Source organism: Pristiophorus japonicus, chromosome 5 (assembly GCF_044704955.1).
Source record: "Pristiophorus japonicus isolate sPriJap1 chromosome 5, sPriJap1.hap1, whole genome shotgun sequence".
Lineage (NCBI taxonomy): Eukaryota > Metazoa > Chordata > Chondrichthyes > Pristiophoridae > Pristiophorus > Pristiophorus japonicus.
Genome location: NC_091981.1, coordinates 281,721,296 through 281,734,491, shown reverse-complemented (window position 1 = coordinate 281,734,491; position 13,196 = coordinate 281,721,296). Strand labels below are relative to the sequence as shown.

General features: G+C 41.6%; 1 protein-coding gene across 32 annotated transcripts in view; it reads left to right on the top strand.

Annotated features, from left to right (window-relative positions):
• Positions 1-13,196, top strand: part of LOC139264722 (obscurin-like) — a 571,531-nt gene that overhangs the window by 121,197 nt on the left and 437,138 nt on the right. For all 32 annotated transcript variants that reach the window (XM_070881692.1, XM_070881694.1, XM_070881707.1 and 29 more), the window contains 4 exons: positions 119-385; positions 5,625-5,894; positions 11,017-11,283; positions 12,884-13,150. In XM_070881692.1, the coding sequence (XP_070737793.1) occupies positions 119-385; positions 5,625-5,894; positions 11,017-11,283; positions 12,884-13,150 (1,071 nt within the window). The remainder of the gene's footprint in view (positions 1-118; positions 386-5,624; positions 5,895-11,016; positions 11,284-12,883; positions 13,151-13,196) is intronic.

Genomic DNA, 13,196 nt, shown 5'->3' with positions numbered 1-13,196 from the left:
CACTGTGCCTGTTCAATGCTGAGAGAAACAGTATCTGTCTTTAACCATTAACATACTAGTATTACTGTTTCATTGTTTTCATGTAGATATCAAGCAGTTGTTCTCATATCTGTTTCAGAATTGCCGGTTAAAATTGTGAAACCTTTAAGAGAGAAGATTGCCATAGAGAAACATCGTGTCATTTTTGAATGCAAGGTTTCCAGGCCAAATGCTGCTGTCAAATGGTATTATAAAGGCAAAGAGCTTCATCCCAGTAAAAAATACGAGATTGTGAGTGAAGATGTGTACAGGAAGCTCATTATTAATAGTGTCGCTTTTGAAGATGAAGGCAGCTACATGTGTGATGCCATAGATGACAAAAGCACAGCAAGGTTATGTGTAGAAGGTAATGATGATCTTTGAAATCAATGTTTAAAAATGTCAATTTTGAAATGTTTCATCAACACAGAGTGGAGCTGGAAAACAAGTTTTAAATAATGCAAATTTTAAGGTTTAGTTCCAGTAGTTAGCAATATACTAATATATTGAAACTTGGCCTTTCAAGCCCCTAAATTAAGTAAGTAATTTGACCCAATGTTTAGTTAAATAACACCATACCTGAATATACATAAATTACAGTTAACTATATTGGCACCTGACTAATATGAAATTCACACATTTTTAAGTCCACATTGTTTTTTGGTCCTCTTTTTTAGGTTCCTCCATCCCACAAATCATTTCCCCTTGGAGAGAGTGGACAGGCAGGTGGTCTCCTATGGCGCTCTGTAATTGGCTAGTAGGAGGTGAATCAGAGAGGCTGGGGTTATGTTGCCTTCCAGTTTTTCTCTCATCCTTTGAGGTAGCCACATCCAAGAGGGCCTAAAGATGCAAGAAAGCGGCTTGATGGAGACACTGCATTAAAAATGTCCTTCCTGCTCTTGGAAAGATCTGTGACTTCTGCTTAGTGCCTTTTCATAGTGACATGGTTTATATCAGATGCTCAAGTGAGCTGAGGGTAAAATCTGAATCCTTCTGCTTCACTGTGATGTGTATAGGTTCTAGATTAGAAAGTAGTGCATCACCACTTGGCATACTGATTGTGGTATTTTCAAAAAGATAAATAGACCTATTAAAAAGAAGTGAAGATTGATTCACCTAAAAACGTTAGTGGTATTAAATACTTTCCCAATTTATAACCTAGACTAAATTACAATCAATTTAATACTAAAAAATAAAATGTCATTCTATTATCTTTAATACTGAACTTGTGAATGTATATTAATGCCAGGTGGCATATGAAGTGTTTCAGTTATAACTCTTTGACAAAACCTATTACAGATGAACCACATATATGAAGGAACAGAGTAAGAGAAGGGGTGGGGGTGGGGGGGGACCCTCGGGTTGTTAATAAACACATAAAAAGAAAAAGAATAACCTGTAAAGTGATTAGTGAAGAACAGGAATAAAAATGGAAAATACTGGAAATACTCAGCAGGTCAGGCAGCATCTGTGGAGAGAGAAACCGACTTAACATTTCAAGTCGAAGATTCTTTATCAGTTCTGACGATGGATCATCAACTTGAAATGTTAACTCTGTTTCTCTCTCCACAGATGCTGCCTGATTTGTTGAGTATTTCCAGCATTTTCTAGTTTTATTTCAGATTCCAGCATCCGCAGTATTTTGCTTTTGTATTAGTGGAGAACAGGAGATGGCTAATTGATAATAACATGATAAAAGAAGACATTATGAGAGAAATTAGAGAAGTAAAATGCATTTTATCTTCATAAGTCAACCCCCTCATCTTCGGAATCAGTCTAGTGAATCTTCTCTGAACTGCCTCCAATGCAAGTATATCCTTCCTTAAATATGGAGATAAATACTTTACGCAGTACTCTAGGTGTGGCCTCACCAATACCCTGTACAGTTGTAGCAGGACTTCTTTGCTTTTATACTCCATCACTCTTGCAATAAAGGCCCACATTTAATTTGCCTTCCTGATTACTTGCTGTACCTGCATACTAACTTTTAGTGCTTCATACACAACGACCCCCAGGTCCCTCTGTATTGCAGCACTTTGCAATTTTTCTCCATTTAAATTATAATTTGCTTTTCTATTTTTTCTGCCAAAGTGGATGACTTCACAATTTCCCACATATACTCCACCTGCCAAATTTTTTCCCACTCACTTAGCCTGTCTATATCCCTTTGCAGATTTCTTGTGTCCTCCTCACAATTTGCTCTCCCATCCATCTTTGTATCATCAGCAAACTTGGCTACATTACACTCAGTCCCTTCATCCAGTTCGTTAATATAGATTGTAAATAGTTAAGGCCCCAGCACTGATCCCTGCGGCACCCCACTAGTTACTGTTTGCCAACCGAAAATGACCCATTTATCCCGACTCTCTGTTTTCTGTTAATTAACCAATCCTCTATCCATTCTAATATATTATCCCCAACCCCATGAACTTTTATCTTGTGCAGTAACTTTTTATGTGGCATCTTGTCAAATGCCTTCTGGAAATCCAAATACACCACATCCACTGGTTTCCCCCTTATCTACCCTGCTCGTTGCATCCTCAAAGAACTCCAGCAAATTTATCAAACATGATTTCCCTTTCATAAAACCATGTTGACTCCACTTGATTGAATCATGCTTTTCCAAATATCCTGCTACTGCTTCCTTAATAATGGACTCCAGCATTTTCCCAACGACAGATGTTAGGCTAACTGGTTTATAGTTTCCTGCTTTCTGTCTGCCTCTATTTAAAATAGGGGCGTTACATTTGCAGACCTCTCCCAAATCCAGGGAATTTTGGTAAATTACAACCAATGCAGCCACTATCTCTGCAGCCACTTCTTTTAAGACCCTAGGATGCAAGCCATCAGGTCCAGGGGACTTGTCCACTTTTAGGCCCCAAGTTTCCACACGATAAAAAACGGGCGCCCCTCCGAGCTGGGCGCCCGTTTTTCGCGGCGAAAACGGCACCGGAAAAAAACCGCACGATTCTGGAGCGCCCTGCAGCTCCATGTCTGCTTGGCGTGGCGCCCAGGGGGGCGGAGCCTACCACTCGCGCCGATTTTGTAAGTGGGAGGGGGCGGGTACCATTTAAATTAGTTTTTTTCCTGCTGGCCACCCTGTGCGTGCGCGTTGGAGCGTTCGCGCACGCGCAGTGTGAAGGAAACATTGGCACTCGGCCATTTTTGTAGTTCTTTGTAGCTGTTTAATTTTTGAAAATTTTTTAATAAAAGCACATTGCCATCAGCACTGAGGCTTCCTGCAGCAGTGAGAAGGCTGCAGGAAGCCTCAGAAAGTTGAGGCAGCCGTTTACCCCCCCCCCCCCCCGCCCGCCGTCGGGAACGGCTTCCTCCCCCCCCCGCGGGAACGAACGGCTGCCTCCTTCCCCCCCCCTCCCCGAAGCACTTTCACACAGGTAGGAAGATGGTTTATTTAATCTTTTCTTTGCTTATAAATTTTTATTCAGGTTGGATTTATTTGTATAATATTTGTATAAGTATAAATAAGGATTTATTATAGAATTTAATGACTTCCCTTCCCCCCTTCCCCTCTCCCTCCCCACCTTGTTCTGGACGCCTAATTTGTAACCTGCGCCTGATTTTTTAATGTGTAGACAAGGTTTTTTCAGTTCTACAAAAATCTTCACTTGCTCCATTCTAAGTTAGTTTGGAGTACGTTTTCACTGTGGAAACTTCGAAATCAGGCGTCAGTGGCCGGACACGCCCCCTTTTGAAGAAAAAATTCTGTTCCAAAGTGAAACTGTTCTAACTGACTAGAACTGCAGAAAAAAAAATGTGGAGAATTGCGATTTCTAAGATAGTCCGTTCTCTACCAGTTGCTCCTAAAAATCAGGCGCAAATCATGTGGAAACTTGGGCCCTTAGTCCCATTATTTTACCGAGTGCTACTTCTTTAGTGATAGTGATCGCTATAGCACCTTGATTATCCACTATTGGGTTGTTTTTAGTGTCTTCTACTGTGAAGACCGATACAAAATATTTGTTCAAAGTCTCTGCCATTTCGCTGTTCCCCATTATTAATTCCCCAGTCTCATCCTCTAAGGGACCAACATTTACTTTAGCCACTCTTTTTTCCTTTTTATGTAGAAACTATTACTATCTGTTTTTATATTTCGTGCTAGTTTGCTTTCATAATCTGTCTTCCCTCTCTATTTTTTTTTACTTGTTCTTTGCTGGCTTTTAAAAGTTTTCCAATCCTCTGGCCTCCCACTAGTCTTGGCCACTTTGTATGACCTTGTTTTCAATTTGATACCATCCCTTATTTCCTTAGTTATCCACGGATCGTTATCCCTTCCCTTAGTCTTTCATCTCATTTGAATATATTTTTGTTGAGAATTATTAAATTTCTCCTTAAATGTCTGCCACTGCTCATCGACCATCCCACACTTTAATCTATTTTCCCAGTCCACTTTAGCCAACTCTGCCTTCATACCTTTTTAGTCTCCTTTGTTTAAGCTTAGGATACTGGTTTGAGATCCAACTTTCTCACCCTTCAACTGAATTTGAAATTCAACCATGTTATGGTCACTCATTCCTAGAGGATCCTTTACTAGGAGATTGTTTATTAATCCTGTTTCATTATATAGTATTAGATCTAAGATAGCCTCCTCAACGTACTGTTCAAGGAAACTATCCCGGATACACTATGAACTCTTCCTCAAGGCTACCCTGGCAATTTGCTTTGTCCAATCAATATGAAGGTTAAAATCGCCCATGATTATTGCCGTTCCTTTTTTACAAGCTTCCCTTATTTCTTGATTTATACTCTGTCCAACAGCGTAGCTACTGTTAGGGGGCCTATAGACTACTCTCACCAGTGACTTCTTCTCCTTATTATTCCTCATCTCTACCCAAACTGATTCAACATCTTGATCTTCTGAGCCAATACCATTTCTCACTAACACAGTGATCTCATCCTTTATTAACAATGCTACCCCACCCCCTTTTCCTTTCTTTCTGTCCTTCCAAATTGTCAAATACCCCTGAATATTTAGTTCCCAGCCTTGGTCACCTTGCAACCACGTCTCTGTAATGGCTATCAGATCATACCCATTTGTATCTATTTGTGCCGTCAACTCATTTATTTTGTTACGAATGCTCAAAGCGGAAAATGTGCCCTGTAAGCTATGTGATAAGCTTTGACTTATGAATTCCTAATCTGTGCTTCTCTCATACAAAGTTCTGAGTCAAGAGCACTAAATTTGAAAATTTAACCTATATATAAGAGGTACAAATTTTCGGTATGCTTTGCCAGCGCACATTCCCGTTCATATAAATTTTGCTGGGGAGTCAATTGGGAGTGGGGTGAACGGTGGCTTTCAAAAGCCCACGGATTTAATAAGTGCCTGAAGAAACTGACCACAACATATGCGGCGCGTGCTGCAGTCACTCGCAATCGAATTTGCATATACAAAGACCCTGTTCAGGTGTGCGCCCTGGATGCCTAAGGGAAAGACGGACCCGATATGGATCCTTTGGAACCCGTTTTATGCCTGTAAAATATGACAAGTGAAAGAATGCAATAGGTTACATACCTGTATAATTTAATATTCAAAACAAATTGACCAACTTTGATCAAATCTCCTTAAATATATTTTATTTTTACAGAGCAATCAATTGCCATCATTAAACCGATATCTGATGTGGAAGTGACAGAACCAGATGACGCCATTCTTGAGTGTGAGCTTTCAGTTGCTGACGTGAAGCCTCCAAAGTGGTTACTAAATGATGAAATTCTTCATGCTTCTGAAGATGTGGACATTGAGCATTGTGGCACTATTCATCGTCTCACTCTGAAAAAAACAACTTGTCAGATGACTGGCTTGCTGCAATTTATTGCAGGGAAATCAAAATCTGAGGCGAGGCTGACCATTAAAGGTATTCAGACTCTCTTCTTCCCCATTCTCCCAATTTTCTACCTCCTTCTCTTCTAGACAGTGACTTATGTCAGCATATGCTCCCACAGAAACCTACAGAATGTAGTACCTCAGCGTCATAACCATTTTCCCTACCCATAAATATTGGTAGGCTACTGGCAAAATGAATATCTGAATCTTTAACTTACTTATCAGTTGCAGGGGAATTCTAAATAACTAAGAAAATAGTAATAACACTCTAAACAAAGATTTGAAGAGGAAAGCTGAACTTAAGCAAGCACTGAGTTAGGCTGCAGCTAGAATATTGTGTGCAGCATTGGGCACCCTATTGTAGGAACAATATAAAAACAAAGTGAAAGGCTCATTAGATTCAGTTAGACAACTAATAAATTCATTAGATACATTGGGATGTTCCCAAGGATGAGCATCTATTTGACCCCATATCCTCTTCATCACCAAGACCACCTAGTGCCGCCTCCGTAACATCGCCCATCTCCACCCCTCCCTCAGCCTCATCCATGCCTTGGTTACCTCCAGACTTGACAATGCCAATGCATTTTTGGCCAGTTTCTCACTTTCCATCCTTGTAAACTTGAGCTCATTCAAAACTCTGCTGCCTATATCCTAACTCATCAAATCCCATTCACCCATCATCCCTGTGCTCGCTTACCTACATTCTCTCAGTCCAGCAACACCTTGATTTTAAAATTCTCATTCTTATGTTCAAATCCCTCCATGGCCTCACCCTATCCTAGCTCTGTGCTCCTCCAATTCTGGCCGTTTACACATCCCGAATTTCCTTCGCCACCTCACTCCCCACCGCCCCCCCCCCGCTCCCCACAATTGGCGGCAGTGCCTTTAGCTATCCAGGCCCTAAGCTTTAGTATTCACTCCTTATATTTGCATAGGATTACACAGGATATACAGCACAGAAACAGGCCACTCGGCCCAACAGGTCCATGCTGGCATTTATGCTCCACTCCAGCCTCCTCTCTTTCCTCGTCTAAATCTATCAGCATAACCCTCTATTCCCTTCTCCCTCATATGCTTGTCTGGCCTCCCTTTAAATGCATCTATACTATTTGCTTCAACCACTCCCACATTCTCACCACTCTTTCTTGTGAATTCCCTTATGGATTTCTTGGTGACTATCTTGTATTGATGGCCTCTAGTTATGCTCTTCCACACAAGTGGAAACATTCTCTCTCAATCCACTCTCCGCTCTCCCGTTCTGTGATAGTTGGAACTGGTGCTCTCCACTCTCCCATTGGTGTAGGAGGGAGGGCTTTAGTTTCCTGAACAATTGGGACCGCTTCTGGGGAAGGTGGGACCTGTACAAGTCGGACAGATTACACCTCAACAGAGACGGGACCAATGTTCTCGCGGGTGGTTTTAATAGTACGGTTGGGAGGGCTTTAAACTACCTTGGGAACCCAGGAGAGGTCTCTGAGCTAGTTAGAGTGGGTGAGAGCTCAGATGAACAGAACCCCAAGAAAGAATGCAAAAGGCAGGAGGCAACAGAGCAGAGTAGCACTGGGGTAAGTGTAAACCACAAGGTGATAGGAAGGGACAATATGTATGAATATAAAGGGGCTGCAGGAGGGGTCAAAATTAAAAATCATGGTTTAAAAACTAGTATTAAAACACTTTACCGAAACACACGCAGCATTCGAAATAAAGTAAATGAGTTGACGGCACAAATCATTACAAATGGGTATGATTTGGTGGCCATTACAGAAACATGGTTGCAGGGTGGCCAAGACTTGGAATTAAACATACAGGGGTATCTGACAATTCGGAAAGATAGACAAGAAGGGAAAAGAGGTGGGGTAGCTCTGTCAATAAAGGATGATATCAGGGCAGTTGTCAGAGACGATATTGGCTCCAATGAACAAAATGTTGAATCATTGTGGGTGGAGATTAGAGATAGTAAGGGGAAAAAGTCACTGGTGGGCGTAGCTTATAGGCCCCCAAATAATAACTTCACAGTGGGGCGGACAATAATCAAGGGAATAATGGAGGCATGTGAAAAAGGAACGGCAGTAATCATGGGTGATTTTAACCTACATATCGATTGGTCAAATCAAATCACACGGGGTAGCCTTGAGGAGGAATTCATAGAATGCATACGGGATTGTTTCTTAGAACACTATGTTACAGAACCTACAAGGGAGCAAGCTATCTTAGATCTGGTCCTGTGTAATGAGACAGGAATAATAAACAATCTCCTTGTAAAAGATCCTCTCGGAATGAGTGATCACAGTATGGTTGAATTTGTAATACAGATTGAGGGTGAGGAAGTAGTGTCTCAAACGAGCTTAAACAAAGGGGACTACAGTGGGATGAGGGCAAAGTTGGCTAAAGTAGACTGGGAACACAGACTAAACGGTGGCACAATTGAGGAACAGTGGAGGACTTTTAAGGAGCTCTTTCATAGTGCTCAACAAAAATATATTCCAGTGAAAAAGAAGGGCGATAAGAGAAGGGATAACCAGCCGTGGATAACCAAGGAAATAAAGGAGAGTATCAAATTAAAAACCAATGCGTATAAGGTGGCCAAGGTTAGTGGGAAACTAGAAGATTGGGAACATTTTAAACGACAGCAAAGAATGACTAAGAAAGCAATAAAGAAGGGGCAGATAGATTACGAAGGTAAACTTGCGCAAAACATAAAAACAGATAGTAAAAGCTTTTACCGATATATAAAATGGAAAAGAGTGACTGAAGTAAATGTTGGTCCTTTAGAAGATGAGAAGTGGGATATTTAATAATGGGAAATGTGGAAATGGCTGAGACCTTAAACAATTATTTTGCTTCGGTCTTCACAGTGGAAGACACAAAAACCATGCCAAAAATTGTTGGTCACGGGAATGTGGGAAGGGAGGACATTGAGATAATCACTATCACTAGCGGGGTAGTGCTGGACAGGCTAATGAGACTCAAGGTAGACAAGTCCTCTGGTCCTGATGAAATGCATCCCAGGGTATTAAAAGAGATATAGCAGATGTATTCGTTATAATCTACCAAAATTCTCTGGACTCTGGGGAGGTGCCTTCGGATTGGAAAGCAGCTAATGTAATGCCTCTGTTTAAAAAAGGGAGCAGACAAAAGGCAGGTAACTATAGGCCCGTTAGTTTAACATCTGTAGTGGGGAAAATGCTTGAAGCTATCATTAAGGAAGAAATAGCGGGACATCTAGATAGGAATAGTGCAATCAAGCAGACGCAACATGGATTCATGAAGGGGAAATCATGTTTAACTAATTTACTGGAATTCTTTGAGGATATAACGAGCATGGTGGATAGAGGTGTACCGATGGATGTGGTGTATTTAGATTTCCAAAAGACATTCGATAAGGTGCCACACAAAAGGTTACTGCAGAAGATAAAGGTACGCGGAGTCAGAGGAAATGTATTAGCATGGATCGAGAATTGGCTGGCTAACAGAAAGCAGAGAGTCGGGATAAATGGGTCCTTTTCGGTTTGGAAATCGGTGGTTAGTGGTGTGCCACAGGGATCGGTGTTGGGACCACAACTGTTTACAATATACATAGATGACCTGGAAGAGGGGACAGAGTGTAGTGTCACAAAATTTGCAGATGACACAAAGATTAGTGGGAAAGCAGGTTGTGTAGAGGACACAGAGAGGCTGCAAAGAGATTTAGATAGGTTAAACGAATGGGCTAAGGTTTGGCAGATGGAATACAATGTCGGAAAATGTGAGGTCATCCACCTTGGGGAAAAAAAAACAGTGAAAGGGAATATTATTTGAATGGGGAGAAATTACAACATGCTGCAGTGCAGAGGGACCTGGGGGTCCTTGTGCATGAATCCAAAAAAGTTAATTTGCAGGTGCAGCAGGTAATCAGGAAGGCGAATGGAATGTTGGCCTTCATTGCGAGAGGGATGGAGTACAAAAGCAGGGAGGTCCTGCTGCAACTGTACAGGGTATTGGTGAGGCCGCACCTGGAGTACTGCGTGCAGTTTTGGTCACCTTACTTATGGAAGGATATACTAGCTTTGGAAGGGGTACAGAGCCGATTCACTAGGCTGATTCCGGAGATGAGGGGGTTACCTTATGATGATAGATTGAGTAGACTGGGTCTTTACTCGTTGGAGTTCAGAAGGATGAGGGGTGATCTTATAGAAACATTTAAAATAATGAAGGGGATAGACAGGATAGAGGCACAGAGGTTGTTTCCACTGGTCGGGGCAACTAGAACTAGGGGGCACAGTCTCAAAATACAGGGGAGCCAATTTAAAACCGAGTTGAGAAGGAATTTCTTCACCCAGAGAGTTGTGAATCTGTGGAATTCTCTGCCCAAGGAAGCAGTTGAGGCTAGCTCATTGAATGTATTCAAATCACAGATAGATAGATTTTTAACCAATAAGGGAATTAAGGGTTACGGGGAGAGGGCGGGTAAGTGGAGCTGAGTCCACGGCCAGATCAGCCGTGATCTTGTTGGGTGGTGGCGCAGGCTCGAGGGGTAGATGGCCTACTCCTGTTCCTAATTCTTATGTTCTTATGTTCTTATTAATGTTGGGGAAGTCCAGAACCAGGGGTCACAGTCTGAGGATAAGGGGTAAGCCATATAGGACCGAGATGAGGAGAAACTTCTTCACCGAGAGAGTGGTGAACCTGTGGAATTCTCTACCACAGAAAGTTGTTGAGGCCAATTCACTAAATATATTCAAAAAGGAGTTAGATGTAGTCCTTACTACTAGGGGGATCAAGGGGTATGGCGAGAAAGCAGGAATGGGGTACTGAAGTTGCATGTTCAGCCATGAACTCATTGAATGGCGGTGCAGGCTCGAAGGGCCGAATGGCCTACTCCTGCACCTATTTTCTATGTTTCTAAAACTTTTCCTAATTTTAAAGACCTCTATTAGGTCAGATCTCTATTACTTCTTCACCTCCTTTTAAGATGCCCCCTAAAGTTTAACTCTGACCACCTATCCTAATATATTCTTATGTGGCTCTGTGTCAAAATTTGTCTTATTACTATCCTGTGAATCACCTTGGGAAGCTTTATTATGTTAAAGGTGCTATATAAATGCGAGTTGTTGTTGTTTGACAGTCATAATATAAATTCACATATAAATTCAAATGTGATTATTTTTCAGAGCCTCCGTCAAAGGTAGTCAAAGAACTACAGAACATTACAGTGGAAGAGAAGCACTCTGCTACTTTGAACTGTGAGTTTACACCTACTCCTAAGGTGGTCAGATGGTACAAAGACCAGAGCTTAATTGAATCTTCTGACCGATGCAAATTTAAACAAAATAAGAATGTGATAGAACTTACCATTACAAATCTCACACCCAAAGACTCTGGTGAATATAGCTGCAAATCAAGTAATGCACAGACCACAGCCACACTCACAGTCGAAGGTAAGAATTGACGCTTGCAATAAAAATTATTTTCTGCTATATATTAAAAAAAGCATGACTGGTAATTAATATTAACACCAAAGCCCAGTGAATGTATTTTTTTCAACTGAAGCCCAAAATTCATTTTTAATTACTTGGATTTTAGGCCACTAGGATAAATACATATAAGCAATGCCTTTTAGCCCATTCTTCCAGAGATGCCTTCCATTTAACTGCCTCTCGAATGGTGCCAGAAATGTTGCCTCCTTTGCTCACATTAATCACATTGTCCTTTGCTAGTTTATATGTGTCACATTCTTGTGCTTTAACTTGGAATAATGCTCCAAATCAACTGTTTCTTTTCACCGTAGCATGTTATATACCTTATATGAGGTCCTCTCTCCCTCATTCACCTCCTTTTTAAAGCTGTAGACCAAGAAATCTAGCGCATGTCGTGCCCGCACCCGTTCCCACTGGGTACACGACGTATGCCATATTAGTTAGGATGCCCTGCAGTCGCCCAAGGAGCCCACCTGAAATGAGCGTTGGGCCAATTGTATTGCAAATCGTGGCCCTAATGCCTATTTCAAGCCCCTTTCTGATATTGGATCGCAACTGATTGCAGCATGTGCCTTGCACGTGAACAGCAACCAAACCTGCAGTGTTTAAAGGAACCGTTGGAGGCTGTCACCAAAAAAGATGAGTTAGAAATGCTACACTTAACCCGAGTGTGGAGCCAAAAGGAGCAGGAGTGCTACTCCTGGCCATTGCTCGCCACCACTCACCACGCACCACTCCTGACCTCCCCCGCTCCCTTTCCCCCGGTTTTCGGATAGTTTCTCTGCTGACTTTCCCATCAGCCAATCTTCGTCGTCTTCGCGATCGGTGCACTGCCTCTTGTGGCCGAATAGAGTCCCCAGCACGCCGGTTGCATCCTGATGAAGCAGGAGGACCAATTTTGTATGGTGATATTGGCAGTGGAAGTTCTAAATGAGACAGGATAGCAGAGCTGGAAGAATGGAAGTGTGCCCTCTCCCCTTACTAGTAAGCAATAAGTACGACCCACTACAATTACACAGATGTGTGTTGATCCTCTTAAACAAATTTCTTTGAAACATAGGAACAGGAGTAGCCCATTTAACCTCTCAAGTCTGTTCTACCATACTAATAGATCATGGCTGATTTGTTTATTCTCGTGCATGAGTATATATACTTGTATTATTTGATATTCTACTCAAATGAAGCTTATTGGAAGTAGCATTTTTGTCTCTTGTGATTTGTTAGTGGAATTCATTTAACTTAATATTAAGGGGAATAGAACATTCTACATTTTGATAAACGTTCAAACATTGCTTCTGGTGTGCATTTCTCTTGACACGGATCAGAGAACCAGGCCTGTAGCTCAGTGCACACAATTCACACATTCCCAATTTTCCAATGATTCGAGAGTCATTCGAGAGTGCTCTGAATCGGGGTTGCTGCGAATCAGGCGCTGATTCTCCAATTCATTGAGCAAGACTCTGTGCCTGGAATGGAATCTCTGAAAGTTTACCTAACTGTATGCTAATCATGTATATATTCAAGGTAGAAACATTAACTATGTTTGTGTTTGCATTTTCAGCTCTAAAAATAGAAATAATAAAACATTTGGAGAATGTAGATACTGAGGAGGACAGCAATCTAGTATATTCATGTGAGTTATCCCATGATGATGAAGATGTTCAGTGGTATCTAAATGATACTCTCTTATGCTCAAATAACTTCAATGAGATAAAGAAAAAAGGAACGCGACATACGTTAATTCTGAAAGGTGTAACACCCGATGACACAGGGACCGTTATGCTGAAAGTGAGAGAGGTGACGGAAACAGCACAGCTGAATGTTCGAGGTAAGCACCCCGTTATCTCTTGTTCGGAATGAAATAATATTTGTGT